The sequence below is a fragment of the Limulus polyphemus genome, unplaced genomic scaffold (assembly GCF_000517525.1).
Source record: "Limulus polyphemus unplaced genomic scaffold, Limulus_polyphemus-2.1.2 Scaffold1576, whole genome shotgun sequence".
NCBI lineage: Eukaryota > Metazoa > Arthropoda > Merostomata > Xiphosura > Limulidae > Limulus > Limulus polyphemus.
In genome coordinates this window covers 90,448-101,805 of record NW_013667186.1, presented here as the reverse complement: position 1 = coordinate 101,805, position 11,358 = coordinate 90,448, and the positions used below count along the sequence as shown (strand labels likewise).

General features: G+C 33.4%; 1 protein-coding gene across 2 annotated transcripts in view; it reads left to right on the top strand.

Moving 5' to 3' along the window:
* The first annotated feature begins 3,123 nt into the window (after positions 1 to 3,123).
* Positions 3,124 to 11,358, top strand: part of LOC106464168 (cytochrome P450 3A13-like) — a 22,974-nt gene continuing 14,739 nt past the window's right edge. The window contains exons 1-5 of one of the 2 annotated variants that reach the window (XR_002611663.1): positions 3,124 to 3,241; positions 6,551 to 6,647; positions 7,768 to 7,820; positions 8,021 to 8,117; positions 9,006 to 9,134. Coding sequence is in view for 1 of the 2 variants with exons in the window: in XM_022391856.1 (XP_022247564.1) it covers positions 3,183 to 3,241; positions 6,551 to 6,647; positions 7,768 to 7,820; positions 8,021 to 8,117; positions 9,006 to 9,134 (435 nt within the window). In the remaining variant the exon portion in view is untranslated. The remainder of the gene's footprint in view (positions 3,242 to 6,550; positions 6,648 to 7,767; positions 7,821 to 8,020; positions 8,118 to 9,005; positions 9,135 to 11,358) is intronic. The other variant, XM_022391856.1, reaches the window with a different exon arrangement.

Sequence of the window (11,358 nt, the reverse complement as noted above, 5' to 3'; positions counted from 1 at the left end):
CTTTAGATACTGAAGATGGAATCTGATAGAATTCCGAAACATTAATCTATGTACCCTTTTTGTTAATAAACAATGTTGTTTATCATAAGTGTCGTAATCTTGTTTATTATCAAACTTTGATAAGGAACAGTTTTGTAAAGAGGCCGAAGAAAACTTGAAGATGACAGAAAATTAGAATAGTGACGCTAGTGAGCACGTAGCGGATAAAAGTCCGCGCTCAACCTTGGACTCTAGGATTGGGCAACGTAGTGCTCGTGAACTGATGCAAATCTAGTGAACAAAGTTCACTATGTAATCACGTGTTCTTGCAGAGAAGGTGGCGACACTAAGCTGCTTTTCCACATTCCAATAAACTTGACAAAATCATGGCAAGGTGGAATCTCTAGTCGGACAGAAAGTCTGCATCGAGGTTCCACCAAGCTGCATTATCACGAGCCTTCGACAAATCAATTCTTCTACACCAACTATGAAAGTTTAAGCTTCTCGGTGATTATAGTTTTTAGCATATTTAAGTGTTGTTAAGACATGCTCGTATTTTAAGTGAGAATAAAAATGAGTCAGAAGTCCTCTTAAATGAAAAAAAAAATGTTTATTAACAACAACAACAAAAACTATACATTCTTTGAAGTTTATGTCTTCATTAAATGTTTCTGTATTACAAGTATTCCAACACTTAGATATAATACTTAAATAGTTTTTTAACAAGACGCTCCTCGAGTTAATAACCTGTGTGCATTGCTACTGACTGGATCGTGATATTTTAATTAAATAGATATTATTTGTAACACATATCTGTCCCGCCGGCAGAAGCTATTACAATACACATATTTATTGAGGTAAGTTAGGACTTACTGTTAACCTCTCCTAAAGTCAGTTTTACTACATCCGAAAAAAACTCAATAAAAAAGTGAGGATGAGTACAAAAAAAGTCCAAAAGCACATCCTACAGCCTAGTGAGTGAGGGATCATTTTCGTAGATAGTCAGCTTTTTTTAGTAGTGTGGATATTGCACAGTCGTGGTCCATCATAACAGATTTAGCTACTGCGGTCTCAGCGCTGTTTACATCTTGAAAATCCGGACATAATAGATGATTTCTACGTACATTGCTAAAGAGCTTCAATTGATACAGCTCTGGAAGATTTAAGCAGATAAGGTCATCATTACTAGATCTAAGCCACTTGGATGGAACCATAACTAATTGAAGAACGTTAAGAAGACACTGCAGCAGGCTTCGTGGGATGGAAGGAAATCAACCACAGCACTGAAGGGTTTCCTCAGCAGGTTCTGGACAAGACGAGCCTGTCAGTTTGTGTGACAGTGTTTTTGGGCAGGATGTGGCTGAGTGGTTAGCTTTCTTAACGTGTAGGATCAAGAATTTATAGTTCACAAACTGTTGCCCCAAAATCGTAAGCCATATTTTGTGGCCATGGGTGCGTTATATGAGTGATAGTGAAATACCACTACTCAGTCAGATAAGAGGAACCCTGGAGAGACATATAATATAAGGAGGAGCCCAGGAGAGACATATAGGATAAGGAGGAGCCCTGGTGAGACATATAATATAAGGAGGATCCATGGAGAGACATATAATATAAGGAGGAGTCCAGGAGGGACATATAATATAAGGAGGAGTCCAGAAGAGACATATAGTATAAGGAGGAGCCCAGGAGAGACATATAGTATACGGAGGAGCTCAGGAGAGACATATAATATAAGGAGGATCCATGGAGAGACATATAATATAAGGAGGAGTCCAGGAGGTGGGCTCCTCCTTATATTATATGTCGGAGAGACATATAATATAAGGAGGAGCCCAGCAGAGACATTTTGGATAAGGAGGAGCCCTGGAGAGACACATAATATAAGGAGGAGCCCAGGAGAGACATATAATATAAGGAGGAGCCCAGGAGAGACATATAATATAAGGAGGAGCCCTGGTGAGACATAATATAAGGAGGAGCCCAGGAGAGACATATAGTATAAGGAGGAGCCCAGGAGAGACATATAGTATAAGGAGGAGCCCAGGAGGGACATATAATATACGGAGGATCCATGGAGAGACATATAGTATAAGGAGGAGCCCAGGAGAGACATATAATATAAGGAGGAGCCCAGCAGAGACATATAATATAAGGTTATTGATTTTAAACAAAAAATGAACAATTTTTTGAACCTTTTTTGCTTCAAGATGGTATATATATATATATCAAATTATTTCTTCAATAAAATCTTTATTGCCGACAATTAGTTATAAATGCAGTATTTTCATAGGACCGATATTACATAATTATGTAACATTTATTCATTGTTTAAATCCACAATACATTGATTTATTCCTTCTGAACCATAAAATTACTGAATCTCACCATAAACGTATAAATTTTGGTGTCTTAAAAGTAGTGGAAGATGAAGATTAAATATTACAAATAGTATATATATACTTTGAATTTCAAATACAATAAAAAGCGATATGCTAAAATCTCTTGAAACAAATATATTGATGATTATATAATTTTTAAATGGTTGTGTTTGATTGTTATTAAACACAATGTTGCACAAGGGGGCTAGCTGGTTGAGTTTGAGGAGTTTCAACTGTTATCGTAATAGAGTAGGATCTGAATTTGTAACGAGAAGACCCATTATTGCAGCTACGAAGGGGGGGGGGGTGAGGCAGTTCGAAGGACAACAATTAAAAAAAAAACAATTGTGTGTTAAAAATTGGATGACTTGTGGAATCAGTGGCACAGAAGACAGGCCACATGAGTGACCTCTTGACAGGGATATGAGAGAGAGACAGACAGAAAAGGATTGTGACATCGAAATGAACATTGCCGATTCGTATATTTTTACCGAATATCAAAATTTAAAATGCAAAGTAGAATTTTAGGGCCTGTAAAAGGCCTAGGCCTACGACGACTAGACATAGCTGCCACATCCTTCGCACGGCCTTAATGGCACGTGTTAATTTTGGTGAGTTTGTAGGGTTGATTGTGGTGTCAAATTTCCAGACGAATGTATAGTATCGTCTACATTACGCCGGTCCTCCGCCCCTCATATCTCACTGTGCTGACCTTTGACCACAGCTGTGTCCTGTTGGTACGTGGAAGAACGCATGTTCATTTCGTGTAAAGATAATCATTCTTGCTCGAACGAATGAAGCATCTTACACAAAGAAAACAAAATGATTCTGAGTCTTCTAATTAGCTTAGCTTTAATTTCTCTAGGAGCCTATTGGTACAGGTAAGTTCATAGTTTCACATCTTCGTTTGTTAAGTTTTGATGTAAGCCTTGATAAACAATACCAATACTAATTTTGGGGAAAGGATATAGACAAAAATAATACTACAGTTTGTCACTTGTACTAACTATGTGTTAAATAAATGCAAAAATATATTAGGTATTTTTGTATGCTATGCACTTTCATCTTATATTTCTTCCTCATAAATTCAATGACAGACTGTTTTATTTCACACTGATTTCCAATATTGTGTAAGTGACTTCGTCTGTACTAACAGTAATTTTACTTGGTGTATTTTTTTCTCTCTCTAAGAATCTTTAACGATAGAATAACAGTAAGTGACTTTAGCTGTTTGTTATTTTGTTTAGAACTGCTAGACATACAGTTGTAAGGTTTGTTTGCAGTTACACACAAAGCTACACAATGGGCTATCTGTGCTCTGCCCACCACGGCTATCGAAACCCGATTTCTAGCGTTGTAAGTCATCAGACATACCGCTGTGTCACTGGGGGGGCACAGTTGTAAGAAAATCCAACGTAATGAAATGTTTAGCTTTAAAAGAGAACATTAAAATGGAAAAAAATAAAATATGCGTCATAGTATGGCGTATTTGACGATTTTCTTTTGTAGTCCCAATTACAGATACATTATTTTTTTATTTTGTTAACTTCCTATACACCTATAATAAAAACAAAACAAAATACAGTAATGTACGTATGTAGAGATTGGGTTTCGAAATGTTTTACCAACTTGTTTGCTTTTAACCAAAACTGTCATTTCAAAACACGCATTTTTAGTCTTAGACGTATTATATTGGTTAAACGATATGATCAAACTCTTTTACAAATTTACTGTTTGGCTATCCGAATCATGTTCCAATATGTTGAATAAAAACTATTCGACGTATTTAAACTGTTCCTGACGATTAACGCCCATGTAATCATGTTTCAATATGTTGAAACGCCCATGTAATCATGTTCCAATATGTTCAATGAAACTATTCGACGTATTTAAACTGTTCCTGAAGATTAACGCCCATGTAATCATGTTCCGATATGTTGAAACGCTCATGTAATCGTGTTCCAATATGTTCAATAAAACTATTCGACGTATTTAAACTGTTCCTGAAGATTAACGCCCATGTAATCATGTTCCAATATGTTCAATAAAAACTATTCGACGTATTTAAACTGTTCCTGAAGATTAACGCCCATGTAATCATGTTCCAATATGTTCAATGAAAACTATTCGACGTATTTAAACTGTTCCTGAAGATTAACGCCCATGTCTAGTCGTACTTTGTATCGTGCATGTGTGTCTAACATAAGATTAGGCTTCAGGTAATATTTACCAAATATTAAGTAGCAGATATATATAAATAGAAACCAACACAATATTATTCAGCGTGTGGCAAGTATTTTAATTTAGATTACCGTATGAATAATACCTTTTGAAACAAGCTAGATGTGGCAGAGAATGCATAAATTTAAGTCTGATGTTTAAATATTAATATGAATATTTTATAAATGAACGCAGTTACACAAAAATAAGTAATGTGATTTAGTATGTTATGCACTGTGATATTTCTTCATTGTGAATTCATTAACTGGCTGTATTTTATGTTTTGTTTTTACATTACTTTCCTAATATGATACATACCAGCCAAGCTTATGAGACTCTAATGACTAATAGATGTGATATTATATCATAATAGCTCTAATAATACATTATCTTTTAGGACAGAACCATATAACTCCGATTTATCACAAACTTTATAATTTTCCCATCACAATTAAGGAGATTTGCCATAGTTAGTGCCAGCTGACTCACATGCCACAAGCTAGCCCTTCTTCACTGACTATTCTCTCAGAGATTATCCTGCCGTCATTAATACTCTCTGTTGGTAGGAAGTGTTGTTGATAAGAGTGGAGTTTTCTGCGAAAAGTAACACATGCCGTTTCTAAGCCTATCATTCCTTATGACAGTTACATGCCCACCATGGAAGAGTAATCCATGAATTATATGTAATTTTTTTGTTGATAGTAGGAAAGCTGTTTGCACAATATCATTGGTTACAGCCTCCACACAGTCGTTAACCCAGGAACGTAGATCAACCTGGGGAACTAGGAACATCCAGAAATAGACATACAACAAGTCATACCCCCAATAGTGGTAAACAAAGTGCAGCAAAAGCCCCAGGCAACATTGTACAACATAATTAAGAAGGGTTCGTGTATGAAAATGAGGGTGACAAGGTTATTGGTTCATCAAGATAAGTCTTCTAGTCATACTTTCTGATGAATCGTTACATACTTCAGGCAGCTGGAGAATGAAATGGGACATTAATACTATTCCATATAATGACATATCATCCCAGTTGCCAGAGCCTAGGGATTTCTATGTAATCATACTTGCCTTCCTAGCACACTTGATGGATTATAGATCCTTTTACAGTGAAACTATGCTGCATGGGTATTGTAAAGCACATTGTTGTCATATCAAAGATGGCCAGACTTGGTGCTACAGACTTTAATGATATGGTGAGGTCTCAACATCCTTTGCATATAAATAATCAATTTCTGTATTCTCTGCTTTCTTGGCTAACAAGACATACTGAAAACCGCACCTTCCATCTGAAATAATTTCATCAGAATTATTATAGCCTACCGTTCACTCTGGTGGAACTAAAACCGTTCTAGAAACCGAACTGTACCTCTGTGCCTCAGGGGTAATCTTGAAGACTTATAACGCTCAGATTCAGGGTTTCTTCCAATGTGAGCATAGATAAGATAGCACATTTTACAGCTTTGTGTTTTAAAAACCGATTAAACAAACAAACAAAGCAAAATACTTAATGTCATTTTGTTAGACTATAAATCAGACCAAAAACTCATTCCTTTCTTATTATAACCAAAATACTAAAGAAAGTTGAGAAACCTCACCTCAAAGACATGATATTTCACACAGAAACAAAGATCATAGAAAAGGTTTTAGTAGTATATAGGTTTTTTTTTTTAACACAAGGAAAACGTAGCAATTTTTCAATAATGTTAAATTAGACAAGTCACGAGATATTCTCACGATTTCACTGCTTGCTGAGTTAATATAGACAATTTTCGCCAGATTTTCAAGAATTATTCTAAGGATACAAAGAAATATTCGAAGAGGCTATTTCGTAGCAAAAACAACTAGTTCATGTAGTAGTTTCATTATATGTTTAACAGGGAGCGCAAAAGTCATATCAGTTTAGTATGTATTCAAAGCTGAATATCCGACACACTGATTCAGTTACGATTATTTTAATGGTGTAGCTGGCGAAGGAAGAAGATGAGATTTTTCGAAGACTTGGGTATACCAGGTCCTAAGCCTGATCTCATAACTGGTAATCTCCGGGAATATATCAATAAGGTAAGATAAAAGACTAGGTTAAATTCCTGTGTTGTTTTATTTTCCTAATATTTGACAAAAGTACCTCTGAACTATGGGTACACGTCATATCTAGCAGGATTATTATTTTTATATCATATCTAGTAGGATTATTATTTTTATATCATATCTAGTAGCATCATTATTTTTATATCATATCTAGTAGGATCATTATTTTTACACCATATCCAGAAGGATTATCATTTTTATATTATATCTAGTAGGATTATTATTTTTATATCATATCTAGCAGGATTATTATTTTTATATCATATCTAGCAGGATTATTATTTTTATGTCATATCTAGAAGGATTATCATTTTTACATTATATCTAGTAGGATTATTATTTTTATATCATATCTAGCAGGATTATTATTTTTATATCATATCTAGCAGGATTATTATTTTTATATCATATCTAGAAGGATTATCATTTTTATATTATATCTAGTAGGATTATTATTTTTATATCATATCTAGTGGGATTATTATTTTTATATCATATCTAGCAGGATTATTATTTTTATATCATATCTAGAAGGATTATCATTTTTATATTATATCTAGCAGGATTATTATTTTTATATCATATCTAGCAGGATTGTTATTTTTATATCATATCTAGTGGGATTATTATTTTTATATCATATCTAGTGGGATTATTATTTTTAGTAAGATGTTTGTGTAGATACTTTTCCCCTGATTTCTGCAGAACGAATAAGTTATAAAGAAAATTTCATAGACAAATAATAATATCAAGGAGCATATTAATTATTTCTATAAACGAGATGTACTTCCGCAGGGTCCCCGAAAGTGTTCTGTTTCAAGAGAAAATAAAACTAAAATTGCGAGTAACAAATATTTTAATTTCTTGCTTTTGAAGTTCATATGTCATGACGTGTTATAGCCTACAGAGTGCATAATTCTTTTCGTGATTCATGGCGTGCGCGCGTTTAACTGACGTCAGGACAGCACAAATTGCAACATTAAACACCCCTTAGCATGTGACCCCTCTCGTCGGTCCCCCTTTCGAGTAAATAATATGTAAAGAAATGGTAATTTCTAAACAGCTTCCGTGTAACATAGTTTTGCACTTTTAGGGGTTTACAAGATGTCAAGTGGAATGGACAAACAAATACGGAAATTGCGTAGGGTGAGTATGTTTGTATCTAATATGATAAATATCACGTAATTTGCATTGGTTGAGTATGTTTGTATCTAACATAATAAATATCACATCTTTCCTATCATTATACGTATCATGACTGAATATAAAATCAGTTACAAAAATATTATATTTAAGAGTCATAATAACTCCAATGCTTTCTTCACATCAATTCGTATATGTTTTAGGTACTTCCTTGGAATTAAGCCAATACTATCGATCGGCGACCCTGATATTTTGAGAGACATCCAAGTCAAAGAGTTTTTAAGCTTCGCAGATCGCCCTGTGAGTTGTTTATCTTTTTCGGTTTTGTAATAAAATAATTACTCTAAAACTTATCTTTTATAACAGACGTTTAATTTTATATTACGAATATATAAGCTATCTCTAAAAATATTTTATCTTTAAAAATCAGTACGTTTTATATTGTATTTTGTAGAAAATTACCCGGATTAGTAAAAACATTAACAACATATAAATACTTTGGCAATTGTCTTGTAATTCACTCCGGAGGATGACGTTGTAACGTCGGAACATGTAGAGTCGTCAACTTTTTGAAGGCCATAGATAGGCCTAAATAAAATGTTTTTAATTGTGTACTAGTTTAACGTTGAATATTATTTATGATTTTAACATATCTTGTGTTAAGAAAGATCTGTTTTATGTCTTATTGTCTGAATATATTCTTGATTATGACAATAAGTTTAGTTTTATTTCAATTTACGACATATGTATATCTTAATACGTAAAACAGACAGTTCTTGTGGAAAAATTTTAGATAAAATAATAAAACGAAATTCAACGTTTTTTACTTGCACAATCATTTATTTATGAAGATCAAAAAATTAAAAATATATATAAGTTAAAAGAAACTTAAAACCACATGTTTCGGTGGAAATAATTCCACCATCTTCAGGAGAATCCATCAAGAAGTACACATAACATTGCTTATAAACCTAAGGTACGTGTATAATTAGTATATATGTACAATGGCGCCATTTATAACAATAATTTCCAAAAAATTATTTCGTTGGTTCCTGGGCCTAAATCTTTATTTAAATTCCTCTTCAATTTATCTTTGTACGTTAACTGTTTAAGAATTCTTACATTATTCCAATCAATAATATGTTTCCATGTATATCTCATGGAAGATTTATGGTATGTTTCTTATAGCCTACAATTCCTGGAGGACAAACACCAGTAGGACTGGCTAGTGATGCACTTATTTCCCTGAAGGGTCAAAGCTGGAAACGTGTTCGAAATATTTTGACCCCAACCTTTAGTAGCAGCAAACTTAAACAGGTATTGAAAAAAAAAATAATTAATCTGAACCTCTCTCATTCTTTAGTTACAGCCAGGTTTGACAGTCGAATGTCATTTATTAAGTACTTACACATTTGTATATACATATATATAAGATGGTGTGCAAATTTATTAGAAACCTCCTTGCTCCCATAGCTTTGGTTTATGGTGCCTATGAAATAGAAAAACACTGTAGTTCAAAATGTAGGATAAACATTAAAATAAACAAATTAACGAGTTTCTCATTTTATCCATGACATTGATATAATACACATCTAATTAATTTGAAATTTTGATAGAAAATAACAAATAACCATAACTGATTAAGTACAGTAGATCTTAACAAGTTGTTTAAGATGAAAAACCTAAACAAAAGGCAATTTTTGTGCGATTCGTCACTGTTGAAAATTTGAGATTTTCACATTCTCAGTTTTTCATTGAGGTGCATTTATGACTATGATAGATGTTATCTTCTTTTCTTTTTTTTTTTCGTAGAATACAGTTAATAAAGTGTGGTGTTGCCATTGAAATTCCAAAACAGAAAGAATTAATACAATTTAGCAGAGTCAGTCAAATATTTATATAATACTGCTTGGGGTTAGAAAACATTAGGAAACTACCTCGGCTTTAAACCACGTGCTTTAAAATACCCATTGGACAGAGATTCAGTCTTATAACATCACTGAAAGAGATGTTATATATCTATCAATTGGAACAGTGAAGATTTTCAGCGAATGGAACAGCCGTCGCAAAGTCAAATCTTAAACCCATAAAAATATCTCAGATTTGATGGACTCCAAACTTGAGAAAAGTGCCAAATTTATTAAAGAAAAACTCTGAACACAGCTACAAAAATTAAGGAAACACACACACACACACACACACATACATAAATATATAACTAGATATTAATAACTAACTAATAATCTAAGTGATAATACAGGCAGTCAACATACCATAGAAGTCAGCAAATCGAGGATACTCCTCTTGAAAACATTCAAATAATTAGCTGATTCAAACTCTAAATTGGTGAGACTCAAGTGGAACTTCAATCAAGAAGTCCTAGGATATCTGCCACTAACAATACAGAAATAGTCTCAGGACTTTTTTCCTTGAAGACAATGGTGGATTAGAAGCTGAAACAGAGGATAACTGCGAATTAATAATTAGTATGTAACTGTGGAATATATATATACTACAATTCAAGGTGTCACTCCAAGATGGATATGTAGGATAAAGCTTATATCATTTGTTTCTCGAAAACTTTTCGTTATTAATAAAGAACAGTTGGAAAAATGGAAAGCATTCAAGTTTTTATATGCGTATATATAAATAAATTAATAATTACATTTTATAGAAGGCTAACCCATGAAAAAGAATCACAACTGAAATTGAATAAGATCATTAAATTATTTTTGAGCTTGTTAAGAAAACATTGGGAAGTTTATAGAATGACAAAACTCCTGGACGAGATAATATTTACGCAAGTGTTTTGAGAGTGAGCCACTTGGTACTATTTATTTTAAGTTCTTCAATAGTAAGCAGATAACAGAAGATTGGAAGGTGGCTAATGTTACTCCTCTTTTAACGATAGGTGATAAAACTTGTCCCAGTAATTACAGATCTACTAGTCTTACATCAGCGGTGGAAAAAGTTTTTGAAAGTCTTCTAAAAGATGCTTTGCAAAGTCATTTAACAAAGTATCAAATTTTGTTCAATAGTTAGCGTGGTTTCACAAGGGGAAAAATCTTACTTTACTAATCTTTTGACATTTTTGAAAAGGTTAGTGCTTATGTGCATGAAGGTATGGATGTGGATTTGGTGTATTTGGATTTTCAAAAAGCATTTTTCAAAGTGCCACATAAAAGTCTTGTTTAAAAAAGTTACCTCTGTGGGTGTGGGAGATAAGTTGGCTCATTGATTAGAAAATTGGCTTGATGGAAGAAACAGGGGGTTGTTATAAATGACGTTCCATCAAATTGGATTAACATTACGAATGGGGTATCTCAGGGCTCAGTGTCAGGACCTTTTCTCTTTTTGATTTACACCAATGTCATAAATGAAGGACTGGCCAATAGATTAATTAAATTTGTTGATGACATTAAAGTTTTGAGTATTGTTAGCTATGAGGAGGATGCTGCTGCTTTAAGAAAATATTTTTGTGTTTTTGGAATTTCGCGCAAAGCTACACGAGGGCTATCTGCGCTAGCCGTCCCTAATTTAG